The sequence below is a fragment of the Falco naumanni genome, chromosome 8 (assembly GCF_017639655.2).
Source record: "Falco naumanni isolate bFalNau1 chromosome 8, bFalNau1.pat, whole genome shotgun sequence".
Taxonomy (NCBI): domain Eukaryota; kingdom Metazoa; phylum Chordata; class Aves; order Falconiformes; family Falconidae; genus Falco; species Falco naumanni.
The window spans coordinates 4,420,630-4,437,650 of NC_054061.1; the positions used below are offsets into that span (position 1 = coordinate 4,420,630).

Genomic DNA, 17,021 nt, shown 5'->3' on the forward strand with positions numbered 1-17,021 from the left:
AAAATACAGCGTTTTGCTTTTTCTCTAAACAGATCTACGTACAGTACACTTTATTATTTTCTTTTTTCTTTTTTTTTTTTTTTTTTTTGGTACAAATATAACTATTATTCTATTAGGTTATCTGTATTCTCGTCTGGCACTTAAGAACTGATTACAGGTCACCTTCTGGTTCTGTTTGTTTTTCTCAGCTGATACCTAAATGTAATGTTCATCTTATAGGTGTCTCTTGTAAACAAACAGTACAGTTCAGTGGTTCCCAAGTAGTAAGGTGTGCTTTAAGTAGTTGAAATCATGTAGTTAAATATAAAAACCCAAGCAATCCAAATTTGCAGTTCTGTTGCACAGACTCATTGACTTCCAGTTGTAAAAGTGCAATCCCAGTACTTGTATTACTGCAGGCTTTAAAAGAGTTTTAATCCCTTCTTTGTCCTTTGCAAGAGCCAAACACATAAGACAATAATTATTTCTACAATTATTTTTCCTTTATTTCTTTTTTTTTTTTCCCACAGAATGTTCTTAGTTGAATTGAAGACTTTTCGTATAGATTTAAAGTTTTGAAACTGCTGGGCTATGCTCCTCATGATTTGTCTCACCCTGTGGCTTGCTGTTTGACATCTGGAATCTGAAAGCTGAGCTCAGCCGCATCACTGTCGCTGGATTAACGCCGTTCCTTGACCCGAACACATTAGCACAATGTATCTTATTTCTGGATATTCCTGGGAAGTGAGTTTCACATTATTATTAATGTTTCAGTAGACTGTTGTTGAAGCTTGGATCCTCTAAGAATAAAAGAGAGGCTAGGTGTGTACAAACAGGCCATACCCTTTAGTGGATGAGCTAATACAGCTGGAAAAGGTGAAAAGGAGTTTTTGATTGAATCCTTTTGTCAGATTGTAGCAGAAGGGTGAAAGGACATTTTACACAACAACCTTGATTTTTTTTTTCCAACACTGTCATCCAGTCTCAAATGCAGATGACCTCTACCTGCCGTACTTCACCTTGGTTGTTTCAGCAGATGATTTCTCATTTGATTTTCATTAACCACAGTGCTGTTCAAAGTTATCTTCATGGATGCCAGTGTAAACATAAAAGGAGAGTACACACCCAAGGATAGGAATTGTTTAAACTTTTCAAGGAATATGCTTGGCACATTTTTTCTTCAGACTTCACCCAATTCTGATCAGTACAGTCTCTGTTGGTATAAATGAGCACAGTTGCATTGTTTTCACTAGAGTCAGATGGGTGAAGATCTGGCTTTTTTGCCTTTAAATAGAGGTGCCTTCCATATGGTGCGTCTATTTCCAGCACCAAAGTGCACATATTTGTACCAGTAAGTCACTTTTGTATCAGAAAATATTTAACTGGTAACTCACCTTGCACAGGAGCAATGCAAAATGCTCCTACCAATACTTGCTAGTTAGCAGAAGTTGAGAGTGCAGTTCCCATCTTTTACATGGTTTTTGCCCTCCTAAGATGCTGGTTGACACTGAAGAATGATTAGAAAACCAGTTGCCTTTCTCTGTGTTCACCATCAAATGTCCTTATTTAAGTCCTTCCCAAATTTGTCGCTCAGCTGCTGTATTAGTCTTGCCAGCTCACCAGTAGCTTGTGACTTTTCCTCTAAGAGTTCATAGCGGAGACTAGAAATATCTTGCTTAATCTCCTTAAGTTCTCCTAAAAGGAAGAAAATGTTCTTGTTAGGAATATTGAACCAAATAAGTAATCCCTGTGGTTTTAAGACCTGAGAGAGCATTAATTTTGGTGTGCTTGGTCATGAATTTGTGTGGAGCTCCATATGGTGTCCCCGCATTTTATGCACTTAATATTGGTACTTTTAAGAAATAGCCTGTACTTGCAGAGTAGTGGTACTGACAGCGATAGCAAGTATGTATGGAAAGCTAATTTTTTTTCTCATGTCTGTTCTCTCTCTGCATACTGATCTCTACCTACACAGGGCATTTGCAAGAGGGTAGCAGTTAAGAGGTGTTAGAAGAAGGTTCTTTCCCATCTGCATACAAATCCTATGTGACACCATGGCAATACGAATCCTTATCAAGCTCAAAAAAACCCATCCTTGGGGCAGGCATGGGCGGTAGAGTCATAAATTGTTTTACTTAGACACCAAGATAAGGTTGGGGGTTGGTAATGCCCTGGGTGTGGTAAAGCAAGAGGAGGCAGAGCTATGGGGCAGAGCAGCCCGAGGTAAAGATCCTGTGAGACATGTGTTCTGCAAAGGAAAATTAAGGACACAGAATTTCAAGAGCATAAAGGTGGCTCAGAGTCACCACAGCTCACCTTAGTGTAAACACGAGCATGCTCTCTCTCTACAGAGGATGCCATCTACGCTCAACCCTCTTACTGCCCAAATCAGTATATAAAAATCAGTTATAAAAATCTACTTGCCTTCATTGACCTCGTCATTTTCTCGGTCAACCTGAGCCTTCAGTACATACCGCTTAATCAGACGTTTCATTATTTTCTGAAAAGAGAACAGAAACACTTATCTTAATGTGAGTTTATCCATTTGTCTTAATTCTAGACTTATTATGAACAATTCAAACACTTCATTTCACTATGGATAAAACCTGGTTTCAGAGGATGCAAAGAGAATTTTTTTATCGACTTCCCATTGATTTTATACTTTATATTATGAACTTTGTACTACAATAGTTGATTGACAGCCGTTCCATAATGAGCCTCCATATGAGGCACTTTGGGGTATTTTGTGGGATGCACGTGAATGTAGAGTATGTCCCACAAACAGAAAGAAAACACAGGTGATCCAACAGCAAGCTAAGAATGGGATCCAGAGCCTTCCTTTAGCATGTTGCTGTTTAATGTAGCAATAAAAAATACTTTACAGGAAGAAATAAGTGGTTAATATGTTAGCAAACTCACTCATGATGATAAACTAAACATCTGACCCAAGGTTAACGAAAAAACTCCTTGCCTTGCAGCTGGGGGTTTAGGAGGGAAAATAAATTTAATGAAGGACAGAAAAAAAGAGTTTGAACAGAAGTGGAGAACTTGGCTTAAATGAGAGAAGTTTCTTAGGGAAATGGCAGATTTTAAGGGACATGCACAGGGAAAAAAAATAGAGGCATTGTAGACTTACAAAATGGGGGGTGATTGTTAGGAAGGAGCAGCGTATGCGGGAATAGTAGAAGATGGCTATGGATATGAGCTTGCAATGTGATATTGTTCCAAAAATGTATAAATTACATTTATCTCAAAGGAAAGTAACTTTGGCCGTCTTGGGCTACGCACTGGGTTACAGCTGAAGGCCTGCATCATTGCCACTCCTTCACTACCGAAAAGATACGGATGGGGAAAAAAATCTCAACTATGATAAATGTAAAAAGGATTGCTCTATCGGAGGCAATGATTTTGGTGCATCCTCTGCAAACAGAGGAGAGCTCAGTGAGCACCCAAGAACAGATATATAAATGTCTTTCATTGACCAGATGGTCACTGTTAAGGGAAAAGCCTCTCCCAGCACGGGCTCGCTTCTTCAGGGAGCGATCACAGGTCTCTGCTTTGAACACCACTGAAAAATGCTACAAAGAGTGTGAAATATGAATTAAGAAATCGGTACACCTGCTCTTTTTTCTTAGAAGTCAAATATGGATTATAGCAGTGCAAAAAGCATGTGAACATCAAAGAAGGATCCCGTTATTTATATATGTCCTGCAGTCATGGAATATGGGATGTCTAAGACTGTCCTTGTGTCAAAGAGGCATCTGGCTAACCAGCTGAGTCATTAAGGCAACAGAGGTGAGTCACAGCGCACGTACGGTGTGTTGAAGATGGCCAAGGTAGTAGAATCCAGAGGGAGGTAGGGTTGTCACCTGAGAAAACATAAATGAAGTAATGTTTGGGGAAAGTAGGGAAATCCTGGACCCAAAAATAAATTATTTTTTCAGAACAGACGACAGGAAATTTAGACTAAAACAAGGAATGCCACACAGTGAATGCTCTTATTACCTGGAAAAATATGGTAACGTAATATCTATCTATTCCAGTTCTCATACAGCTTGTATTTTTGATGGACGCTACTCAAAAGCCATCCTGTATTAACCACTACATGTGATAGAAGTCACAAGCTTAAGGTGCCTAGTCTATCAAATATAAGTTGTAGTCAGATTTTTCTACAGAAACTAAATATTAAAAATGTGACTACTTTTTAACAAGAGTCTGCTTTGCCACTTAGTAGATTTTTCTGCCAATAGCTTTAGGAAAGTAAGTAATTTTTGCCTCAGTATTGCACTGTGACTTCTAAGCCTTGCTGCTTCTCCCCTTCTCTCTGGTACTCCTCCTTCTAGCGACAGTGAGAGAAATTGCCTGTTGGCAAAATAATCCTGGTTACTGCAGGGAAATAATGAACGAAACTCACAGGCAGCCTCTTGGTAATGAATGCTAAACTTGAAACAATTCAAATATATCTGATTTCCATGAAATATTATTCCCCCATTCTCAAAAAGTTAATTGAGATTCTTCAGGTCTTGGAGCACTTTTATACTACACAACACTCAACTATTGATTGTTGGTCCTAAAACAGTCTTAAGAGAACAGGTTCTAGGAACAGGTCAGTCATTTGTGAATTATAACTCTGCACCGAATTAAATCGTTTTTGTGTATTTATTGGCACACCCTTTGGGCTCTGTATTTGCCATCAGCTATCTGAGCACCTTCTAGGCCTTCTAGCACAGAGGGAAATGAGAAGAAAAGGGCAGATTTGTGGCCAAGGCACTGACATAGGAATCGTGAGATTTGGGGTTCAATTTCTAGTTCAAACTTTTTTAGTTTTTTAGGTTAGGCTTTTTAGGTCTGATAGGTCCTTGTCTTTAATGTGGAGGCCATGTCTTCCCACTTCACAATTTTTGCTGTTCTATTCTGGACTTGTATGCACTGCTGAAGATTACATTGTTGCAGACCTTAACGCTGCTGTTTCGTTCACAGGTTTCCTCCTGACGCTGTGTTTGGAGGCACCACAGATGCCATTTGGCATGAGCACGGGAGGTCCCAGGGCAGCACTAGAGGAAATGTTTGGTACCTTTATGCCCCTGGTCAAAATCAAATACAAGCCAGCAGTGGTCAGAGGGGATAACTGCTCACTGGGGCATCAGATCTCCAACCTGGTGATCTCAAAACCACGTTATCAGGCAGTAGAAGAGCTCGAGAATGAGGCAAGAAAGGAATTTGATCATTTTCACCTCTTTGTTATTTTGCCTCTCCAAACAGCAAAGAAACATACTGCTGAGCCTTTAAAAGTACAAATTATTCCTTCTGTTTTTTCCCTTACAGATCCCTTGTAGATAAAGACATTGTTGATGACATGACAGAATGGCAGTGCTGGAAGCAAGAGAAACTGGGGAGCTTAGCACAGCGTTCTAGCAATGTTCCACCCTAGTGTCAGCTCAAGAGGGTTTGATAAAGGTATCGTTTTGCCTGGACTAATTTATTCCCAGATCACGGCAGCTGTGTATTGACTTCTATTCCTACTTTTCAAATTATTGCATGTTAGGTTCTGTTCATTTTTGTTATCCCTGCAGACCACTGTCTGCAGTCCAAGTACACAGACTGCAGGTACGTCACTTGCTAAATACCACTAAAGGAAACAGTTCAGCAAGAATCCACTGCTTCAGAGGTTTTCCCAGTTGTAGAAGAAAGCTTGTTGGCCAGATAATCAAACTGTTTGTTCTTTATAATGAGATAATCAAGACTATTGCACACTCTTTATACTATCTGGACCATTTCTTCCTGCAGCAACAGAAACTTCTAAGATCATTTGAAGACAAAGCTAGAGGAGCGTTACTGAAGCAAGATAACAGGTAGTTGTATTTTTCTATTTTTTACAGCTGCTTCTGGCTTTTCCAACTTTAGAAATAATGGTCTAATTTACCACAAACATTAGGCAGCCTCATTTAGACATAATAGCTACATGAAGAGAGGGAGTCTGGAAGAGGCTGACACATCTTTCCATTACCTGTGGGTTTGAATGGACGGGGAAATGTCAGAAATGCTGAAATTTGGAGCAGGACACCATCATCTTCCCTTTGCCTTTGAGGGCGTCAAGCCAACTAACTCCAGATAGCAGAGCAAATGTATCCCATTTCTAACTTAGAATTTTAGATACTCTTCCTATCCTGGCACAAAAGCCTGAACAACTTTTAAACCAGTAGAAATTTCTTACTGGTCTGCTGTACAGCCTGGGAGCCCATTGTGCTGCAGCAATACAAGACAAACCACTTCTAGAATTGCCATTGCACATTTTATCCAACTTAACTGTTGCTTTTCTCAACTCTCTTTAACGTAGATTCCTTCAGATATATCACTTGTCAGATTCTTTTTCCCTTTATGTTAAAAAATAAGGGGAAAAAAATCCTGTGGGATATTTTCCTTACTGTGTTAACCTACTAGGCATGTTTGCACGAGAAATAATACATCTGCTGGCACGAACGCTCTAGCCAAGACAGACAGTTGTGTTGGTCCCTGTGATGGCTGGGTGCCCCGTGCCACCGCTGCAGCCACAGGTATTTTTGAACCGTACCACATTGCAGGTGTAGCTCGGTGGGACAAGTCACGGCCAGAGAAAGCACATGCAAAAGTTAATGCAAAGGCTGGAGAGGTGACTCTATGTCATGACAAATGAAATGCTGTCAATGCAAGGGTGGAGGGTTAAAGCTGGAATGATGTTTCTGGTATTAAATTAAATCCCCTTGAGTGGAATTCGTCAGCATGACAAACGCTGACATTATGTGTGTTTCCAGGAGTGATGGGCTGTTTGTCTCTGAAGTGCCCCAGCCCAGTGCCATGCCCATGCTAAGCCACAGTCTGGCACCTCGCAGGATGGCATCGCCTGGACGAAGGCAACCGTGGCCCTTGCAGGTAAGAACTGTTCACTGACAGATCTCTTCCCTGGCTCTTGCTTTCGTGCTGTGATTACCTGATATCTTGTAGGCTTGTTATAAGCATTCTTCCCAGAAAAAATTTCTGCATTTCGAGTGCTAGCGTGAAAACGAACTTTCTGAAATTATAAAACATCATGATATAATTAAATCAATGATAGTTTCTCATACCCAGACAGTCCCAAACTAAACAGAGCTTTAGAAAGACAGTAGGAGATGGTTCAATATATGAGCAGAACAAAAGCCAGCACATTCAGGCCTAAAAAGTAAACTCTTGAAAGACAGAAAAGGGTCAAACCCCACAATCTACTGGAGAAAATTGGATTCCAAATTATCTAGATAAAAATGGTATTCTTACACAAGTTTTAGACAAGAAGATGTTAAGAGGCACAAAATACATTAAACAAAAATATATTGGTGATTATTAAGTTAAAAAAGTTTAGGAAATGAAGAAAAATGAATACTTATGTTTAGAGATAAGTCAATGTGGTACCAAAACAAATTCAGAAACAGAATTGATTTTCACTGGTCCTTTTAAAACAGCGGTACCATTTGCTACTTTTTTAGCTCAACAAAAAAAAAAGTACTTTTAAAAAACAACAGTATTTTTTGATCAGAGGACATCATAGTTTTGTACTCTGGAAGCTTCCAAAGAGACTTTTCTGGAGAATATGCACAATATTCTGTGACCCTCTTATCCACCTCTGAACTTTTTGGTCCAAATGTTAACAAAAAAAATATCACTTATTCAAAGGAATGAATGCATGTCATAGACCCAGAGGAGCCAATAAATATCACAGACGTCTGCACCTATACATAAGTGTAGGTACAGGGAAGGCCCTGGTTAAGGGTTTCTCTTCCCTACCTGGACCAGAGATCCTATGCAATAGGTTATGTTTTATTACCATTATTATTATTATTTTTAAAATCAGGATGTTGATAATGATTGGACTAAAAGTCTCAAGTAATCTCGTATTCTTATTTATTTATTTATTACTTCTCAGGTGTGCCATGGTCTTCAGACAGTTTTGAAGATGATCTGTGAACAAAATCAACAGGCAAGCAAGAAATGACTGATAATCCTTTAGGCTAAAGCCATGGAAACTATTAATTTGCATGGGTCCCATGAAAAAGGGCAAGCCAGACACTTTCACTCATGTGGCTTGGGGAAGGGGTGGCTTAATTTTATTACTGTGGTTTATGCTTTGAAGCAGAAATTAGATTTCAAACAGAGTGAGCTTTGTGTGGTTAGATTCAAATAACATTTAAAAAATATTATCTTTTAAAATCATTATTTGACATAGTTAAAGGAGAATTTTTTTTATTTATTTCAAGACTCCACTGTCATAGTGGGTTTTTCAGTAATCAATAATACTGTTAAATTAATTTATAGATTAAAATTCCCCCAAATGCTTGCCTGTCTTGGCAATGATCACCATGTTGGGTATTTAAATTGTTTGATAACATGGAGTAGACCCCATGGATATACTTCTCCCTTCAATTTAGGCTCTGGAAGAGACTGAATAAACATCAGACCTGAAAAATTCTCTTGAATTCATGGGAGCATGACCCCCCCCGAGGCTTTGCCCGGAGCTGGATGGCTCACCATGAGTTGCATTGCTCAGCTGTTTGCTCCTTCAAGGAGAGCCAAGAGATCCAAACAAAGCCCCAAAGCAGGCTGCACATTACAAAGGTCAGCCCTGCAAAGCCTCCTCCAACCTTCCTTTCTTTCTCCTCCATCTCTCTTACTATGTATCTCCTCCCTTTTGCAAGGTTAAAGCCGAGGGCAGGCTGCCCATCTTGGCCGGAAAGTCCTGGTGTCACCCTGTTGTCCTCTCTCCTGTGCAGTGCCACACAGCCAGGGTTTTAAAGCCTGGATGGATGGGACCGGGAACAGGCTGAGGGAACGTCAACCTGCCCTAGAAAGGCTGGGCAGTCTGCCCAGGAGCCACACTGACCTCTCACATGCACTAAGAAATAAGAGAATACATTGTGGAGAGCTTTATTTTCCCCCAGGAATGAATTCCCAATATTCTCCTGTTTCAAACCCAGCTTGAGCTGAGAAAATTAAATAAAGGCCAGGATGCTCTTAAGCAAAGATGCCTCCTTGCATCTTTGTATCCACTGAATTTAACGCCAGCAGCCGCGCAGCTGTGGCTGGGCTCCTGTGAATGCTTTGGGCATTTTTTTCAGTGTAAAGCAAGTGGACTTGCCCTGTGAGTGGGATCCTGTTTGTTGTAAATTTATATGCTAGGAATGCTTCCTCCCAGTGATGCTCTGCACTGCTTTGCAGATACTGATTTCCATGGGTAACACAAATTTTCTGATTTCTCCAGCATTTCCCCTTGGAGGAGCAAAGCTAATTCTGTTGGGAAGGGGCTGGATGCTCAGCAGACCCCTACATGTCTCTCTTGCTTTATCACACAGACACTAGTGCTGCTGTGTAGCCACTATTTCCACAGCAAATTGCTATTTCAGATGACCAAAGGGGCGGTGGCTGAGGCAGGATCTACCCAATCAGTGGCTACACATCACTGGGTAGTTGTAAGCAGAGAGGTTGTTAATTATAGCTTTAGGTATTTACAAGGTGTTATTAATCCCTGCTTGGAAACTTGTTCCCAAAGTTGGAATGGCTGTAAATGCTGTAATAACAGTAAAATTAATTTGGAAATCACTTAAAGGAAGGTGGATGTTTTGAAGAGGCATAAAAGCCTGTTGGGTAGATGAGGAGTCAGACAAGCTGGGAGCCTGTTTGTGCCTCTGCTTCTGCCCTTGGTCTTTGACCTTGCTTGTTTGGCCTTGGGAAACTCCTGTCTGAAACTGCCTGTTTTTATAAAAGTTGCTCTTTCCCTGCTGTCCAGACAGTGCCAAATAGAATGAGGCCACAAGTCTGTGAGGACCCTCTAGGTGCAACGTAATACAAGTAACACGCGAGGATGAGGCTGAGCACGAGGCTGTGCTGCCCCTGGTCCACCTGTGCACTGTGCAATGCCCCCGCCTCCCCCAAGGTCCCTGGCGTGAACCCTTTCTGCAAAGAAGTGGAAAAGTGAAGATATGACATACCCGTTGTTTGGAATTCAGCATCCCCATCTCAAGATCATTTTCACAGTTTTTGGCCTTAGATTTGCAGAGTTTTATGAGGCACATTTTTATTCTCAGTATGAGATAATAAAACGATTTAGGGCTTGGCACTAGATTAAAAGGAGCCGGTAAAGTCCTTCCTTCATCAAAGTAGGATAGCCAGAGCTTGGCACGTGCAAATTTCCACTCCACATCCGCATCCTCCTTGGGAAGGGAAGAGAAAAAAACCCACCCCCCCACCCCCCCCAATGCATAATTAGTAAATAGGAAGGAACTTAGGTACGACAGGCACTAACATACAGGTCAGATTTATCTAGAATCAGATTCTGTTTGCCAGACCAAGCCCCCCACATAAAATGCGTCTTTGTAGGCTTCTCTGTGATATCTCAAAATAAGGAAAATGAAGTCCTGCAAATATTAGACTATTTTCTACTTCCTCAGATATCCAATGGATTGTTTTTCAGTAACAATCTGGTGCTTGTGCTATGCTGATAAATACATATGCCAGAACGTATACGGAGTCATGGAAAGCAGAAGAAACTGTTATGTGCACAACAACAGCAAAGACTGTCTCTAACTGCAACATTATCTGTCAGCTGTTATCATCACTGCATTGGCCAGGAATCCCCCACAGAAGAGGCTAAGGTCGCTTCTTTATTCTATTAGCTGATTTCCTCATAGATCCTGTTTGCATTCACCATCATGTACCCTCAGATGGATGCACCTTAATTCTCTTCTGATTCACCTCCTGCCACTGATGAAAGTGGAGAAAAAGTCCCTTGCTCAGTGCCTGTGAATCTCCTTTATGAGCTGTCAAGGTGGGCCAGGATCTCTTCCAAGCAACAAGGACAAGGTTAGCACATATTTTATGGATCTGCTCAGCATTTGTATAGGAGGATGGTCAGGGCCACATATCAGGACCATTTATCAGGCAAAAGAGAGCATGAGATGCAGCTGCTCTACAGCTGTTTTCATGGTGGTTTATATGGAGGGCAGCAGCATCAATAAGAGCGTGGGTCTGCCAGCAACCCGTACTCATGTGCATCTGTGTTCTGCTGATATTAATAACCTCTGATTACCCTGTACCTCTGAAACCCAGTCCAAAACTGGCATACGCTACTGAGATTATTTCTGTCACAGTTAGAGCAATATGACTTTGCCAATGGAGCAGCAGCATTCCCTTCTGCCGTTTGGTCTCATTGTTTGGGGTTGCTCCTCACAGAAGCCTTAAGCTGAATTACAGTAGAAATCACTTGTGAACAGTTTTAAGGCTTCTCTGTTGAGCAGTTAAGAAGCTACTGATGGAAGTAGTTCTGGTTTCTGGCTGGAAAAAGGATTTCTTTCCTTCCATAAATGCAAAGTTGGCAGGAAGCACTAATACTTGAGGCATAAACCGAAGAACAGAAGTAGCTGAAGAGAGACATTCGATGGAAAGCATGAGAATACGGTCTTGTCACTTGAGCTAACAGTAAAGCATCTCACCACTGACTAATGGAATTTAATTCCTACAAAATGACCATCCTCTGTCATTATTGGCATTGCTGACATCAGAGAAACCCATTGGCAAAAGGGACTTTCTCTGCAGTCAGTGGGATCGAGTCACCATCCCTGGAGGCATTTAAAAGACATGTAGATGCCTTTTAAACCTGGGGACATGGTTTAGTGGTCAACTTGGCAGTGTTAGGTGAGTGGTTGGACTTTATGATCTTAAAGTTCTTTTCCAACCTAAATGATTCTATGAATCGATGACTGTCTTTACTCTCCCTGCGACTGAGGACTGCCGAAATTAATTAGTATGAGATTTACTAGTATTTCCCAGTCCTCGGGTAGGACAATCTGAGCCAAATAGCTCACGGTTGTTTTGCTTGCTGATCGTTACAAGTAGTCTTTAACAAAGCTCTGAAAACTTCTGCGCAATCAAGAAGGATGATAAAGCATTATTCCAGGAGGTGGTCATCACAAGGTTTAGACTAGAAAGTTAATATAGGCCACCTATTCAAGTATTTTTAGAGATTTTTCTTTGAAAACATTCAAGAGCATTGCTACCTACTACAATAAACCAGAAAACGCAGTAAGAGGCTGAGATCCTTTCAGACATAAATCGTCTCAGTAGAAAAGGATTCAGGAAGATGCTTGATCTTAAGTGATGAGAAACCTTTGGGGAAATGACTCTGCCTTGTGCATGTGGAAAAGCTTCTGGGGCAGAGAACATATGTAAGGTCTCCCTGACATTTAGACTTAGCTACAGCATGCACAAGATAGAGTTATATTTACACTACAGTACATGGATGAATCAGACCTTACAGTGAGAAAATATTTTCAGCTCTGGCCTTTTGCAGTGTCAGGTTGTGAGGGGAGATTAGAACAAATAATTAATACAAACCCAACTACAGAAGTTTGACATTTAACAAATTGGAAGAAAGAGGTGACTCAGCATTAGCATTATCCAAATACTATGTTTTTCTCTGTCTTTATTTACATTAGTAGGCAGTTGTTTATGTCCCAAGCATTCAGCAAATCCAGTCTGCTAGCAGCCATGCTACCGAACAACGCTGGGTAAACCCTGCAAACACCTTTCTGCAGAAACCTATCCATATGCCTTGAGGGCTGTGTTCATATCCTTTAAAAATTACTTTTTGTGAATGTCCATGCAGTTATGTTTTGCAGACCTAGACTTTCCCCAAAAAATTCTGTATCAAGGTTGTATGCCTGGCATTTGGAAAATATGAAATTTTTAAATATGAGTACATGAGCTTCAGACCTATATGGGCTTGAGCGTTTAAGCAGTAGAGAACAGGGCAAGAAGCCAGATGAACTATTACTCTATCATAAGAAAACAATGCCGCAAAAGGTAACACACATAGATAAATTATCATAACCAACACAGGGAATAAAAAATATCACAAACCACTTTCATTAAATACATATAAAGGAAATTTGGTTTACTCACAGATGGTCATTAAAAACAAGGAAGCTGAGGTTGTTCCAGAAATGATTCATTGTTAATTATTAATCCCATAATCTGGGGACAGGCACAGCCTTAACTCTTACATAGTGTAAGGTATGTGTTTCAACAGCACTCTGATCTTGCATATGGAATAAGCTACAGCTTCCTTGTTTTTTTAACAGTTGCATTATCAGTGGTAATTAAGTACATTAAGTTTGTAATATAATTTCTTATCTTACCTCAATTTCCTGATAGGAGTTGTTGATCATGGCTATTAGCATATTAAGCAGCACCACCACCATAGTCACGTTGTATACTCCATAGAGTACATATCCAATATTCTCAATGAATTTATGGTCGTACTTCAGCACCACAGATATCACTTCAGATAAACCAAATATTGACCAGAATAAGGTTTTAAAACTTTCTTCTACCCTAAAAAAAAAAAAAAAGAGCAAACCATCACTTTATACAGTTGACACCAGGTTAGCCAGGCCAAATGCTGTTAATAAAAGTGGCATTCCAGCAATATAAATATGATGCCTTGGCACAGTTGTTGTAAGCCATTATCTATCACCCAGGGATGTGCCAAATCATATTTCCTCATTTGATAAAGAAATATGGTTTCTGGTTAATACTATAAAATGACAGCATCCCCTTCTTTGCTCCATCTGCTCTTCTCAGGTACATTATTTGTCACTTGGATTTTGTGTCCCTATAAAGGACGACTTCTCCATGGGCAACTTGCAGCTTGAAACTTTTTGTGTAGGGCTTTTTACTTCTACTCACTCACTCTGTTCTCATCCAGAGAAGGCAGGCAGAGGTTATCTGGGAGAGGGAAGAAGGAGCTTAGTTTGACCTCCTTATAGGTGGTTTCCAGGGCACAAGAGAAGCATTACTTTTTACCCAGGAGAAGTGACTGGTAAGTTTTGATTTATGGCATTAAAATAAAGAATATAAAGTGTAAATATAGCCAGATCGTAGTCTGATTTTCTTCCCTTCCTGCTCTGGGACTGCAGACAAGTCAGATGCCTGAGCCTTTGTAGCATCTCTCTTTGCTGCTTCATCTGTTGTTATTTCAGGTCCAGTTTTTTCTTCTTAAATGAAGTAATTGTCTAGCTTTTGTGACACCAATGTTGGATGGCAATGAGCGGTGTCAGCAATTCAGTACGTTTTACTGCAGGTAGGATCTGGAGGAAGAAGAGGGATGGGCTACAGGAGCAATGGGGTGAAAGACAAATCCAGCCCACTAGCTTCATCACCCAAGGCAAGAATTTCTCTGTTCTGGGCCTGTATATAAATAATTGTCTTATTCTTTCGACCCATTCACAGTGGTAATTCAATTTTCGGTACACTAGACTCTCATGCACGTATTTGTTAGTGTTTTATCTGTGTTCTGTTTCTCCCTCTTTTCAGGAAAAAAAGCCAACAGTAAGTAATTTGACTGACAGGTCAAAAGGAGAGTCTGATTCAGAGGAGTCAGAGCCACAAGAGGCAGAAGGGGAGGAGCTACAGCTGAAAAGGAAGGGAGGGAGGAGGAGGAGGAGGACGGATGCTAGTACATTTTGGAAACAGCCTGCTTAATTTTTAGTTTAGCAACAATTTTGCATTCACTGAACAATCCTTAGCATGTTAACAGTTAATTGCCTCCTCTCTCTCCCTGCCTGCCAGGAGGTAAACACCTTCTAAGAAAACAAAACCATTGATAAATTATTTTGATGAACTGTTTTTTACTAGGCTGGCAGCCTAATCCTGCTTTATCTGTATATAAAAACAGATTATAGACACAAACCATGAAATATCTTAAGGGAACAATATGATCTACATCAACTCCAGTATCAATTACACCATGCATAAAAGCAAGAGAAATTAATTCTGACCCTTTGAAAGGCTAGTGCAGACCATTGGGCAGTGTCTTTCTGCCAAAGCAAACTGGCATTTATCTCCCACCATAATTTATAGTATTCCATATCCCATTTACAAGTAATAGTAAGGCTGTAGTAAATAGGTATCATTGTCAGCTAGTATAATTGCATTGACTTGCAGGATGTAACCTCGAGTGCTGTTTCAAATAGGTGCTGCACAACTTCATTTAAAATGTGGCTTTGTCTTCCGTTGCCACGATGCTGAGAGTTGCTTATCCTGTGTTCACTGCCCCTTGCCGCTTTGCACGAGGCTGGGCCACCGTGCAAAGACACGCTTGAGGGATGAGCTATGACTGTGCTGCAAACAGCCCCGTCGCTTCTGCACTTGCTGGACGTTTGCTCTCCTGTACCACTCAGCTCTCTTCTCCTGCCCTCATCTGCAGCACAGGGCCACTGGCATGGACGTGCCAGACAGACCCTTCACTTTTATGGCAGCGATCTCTGGCCAGTGCTTATTCTGTAAGTGTGTTTTCCAGTTAAAGAACACATATAATAACACCAAAAATCTCTGGCTTTGAAACCCACCACCTAAGTCACTTATCAAACTAATAAAAACCATAACCCCAGCCTTGATCCCAGCTGCACCCTGCTATTAACCTTCCTTTTTTAATTTGGAAATGTTCCCTTAGTTTTCCACCCTGCTGGCAGATTTTAATACAACGTGTCAACTCTGCTACTTTTCGACAGCTTAAGCATTAACCTTTGCTCTGGAGTGGTGCCAGATTGTCCTTGAAAAGTTAATTAAGGGCTGCGAGCAGCCTTGAGCACCCTGTGCACTGCAGAGGAGGCAGGGAAGGGCCAGAGCAAATGTCCATTGTCCTTATTCCCAGTGTCAGGTCAGAGACCAGTGCCCATGGTGGTGGGGACTGGGAAGGTGGTGTGAGAGGTGGACCTGACCTGTAGCACCCCAAAATGATGCTTAGCAACGCCTCCAAGCAGATACAGATCTCCCCCTTGCAGAGGAAACATTTCTAAGGAGACCTTGTACCAGTACATCCCTACCATCCAAAAAGGTTGGATGGCTCCTTCCTTTACTGCTGGATCACACGAGATTTGGCACAGGTCTCGGGGACATCGGTTAGCTTTGGGGTTTTTTGAGAACATCTTACTAAAACATGAGACAAGGACGTTTGGAGCCAAGTTCTCAAAGATTCCAAGGTGCTGATGTGTCTCATCACTGCCAGCTAAGCAATTTACCCCCTTCCTGCAAGGTCAGCGGGTGTTTTATCCTTCTCAAAGGCAGACAAATGAAGGAACGGAGCAAGTTGGGAGTCCTGCCCAGACTGACAGCTCCTGGCAGCAGGAGGATCTGGCAGGGGCAGATTGACTGATGCTGCTTGCAGAGAGAGGTATGCCGCAATCTCTCTCTCTGCTGTGGTAGAGCCAACTGTTGCAGTGGAGAGAAAGCAGAGATTTTTTTGTTTGTTTGTTTCAATACAGAGTCCTGTAAAACTTGAACAAAGACTTTGCATCAAGGAAGAAAACAGACCATAGGCAATCATCTAGTTGCATATTTTCCTCGCTTTTGTAAACAACAGTGTGCTTTTTATAAAAAAAAAATAAAAATCACCATAAGGCTGATTTTACGTCAGTCTTGTGTCCTCCTCTTTAAGAAAGCTTAAAGCATCCTTTCAGACTTATTTCCTTAAATTGATCTGTTGAGACTTAACAATGCCAAAAAAGCAATGCAGTCAATATAATCTACAACAATATCACATTTTGACAAAGCAAAATGAGAAGAAAAAAGCCTTCAAGCCTTGAAAGATCATTGGCACTGAGCAGTGAGTCACATTTCCCTTTGGGAAGAGGGAGACAGAAAACCTTGCGTTGTAGCCTTCAGCCTGATTTGTGATGCGGAAAGCAAGATGAAGACAATCATCAGCCTTGCCTCCATTTTCATTTTGTTTGCATAGCATGTTTTTAATTACAGGCTGTTTCAAGAACTGTGTTCTGTACACAGCACACAATAAACAGATAAACATAGCTGGGGTCGGTTGCAACTGTTGTGGAAATGGTCTACTGTTCAGCATCGAAGAGCTTCAAAAAATTTTGAAAGTATACCACTGTTAGTTAATCTGTCTCTGTATTTAACTGTGTGAAGTCAAGTCCACTGCGTCTTTATTTCCTTTGCATCCAGAACATTAAAATGGAAGAAATGAC

The 17,021-nt window shown here is 40.9% G+C and overlaps 1 protein-coding gene across 1 annotated transcript in view; it reads right to left on the bottom strand.

Annotated features, from left to right (window-relative positions):
* Positions 1-475: 475 nt before the first annotated feature.
* The window catches only part of TRPC7 (transient receptor potential cation channel subfamily C member 7), an 81,365-nt gene continuing 64,819 nt past the window's right edge, over positions 476-17,021 (bottom strand). The window contains exons 8-12 of the mRNA XM_040604770.1: positions 13,176-13,371; positions 9,972-10,193; positions 6,947-7,027; positions 2,404-2,479; positions 476-1,674 (exon numbers count right to left, since the gene is read on the bottom strand). Coding sequence (XP_040460704.1) covers positions 1,532-1,674; positions 2,404-2,479; positions 6,947-7,027; positions 9,972-10,193; positions 13,176-13,371 — 718 coding nt within the window. The 3' untranslated portion in view covers positions 476-1,531. The remainder of the gene's footprint in view (positions 1,675-2,403; positions 2,480-6,946; positions 7,028-9,971; positions 10,194-13,175; positions 13,372-17,021) is intronic.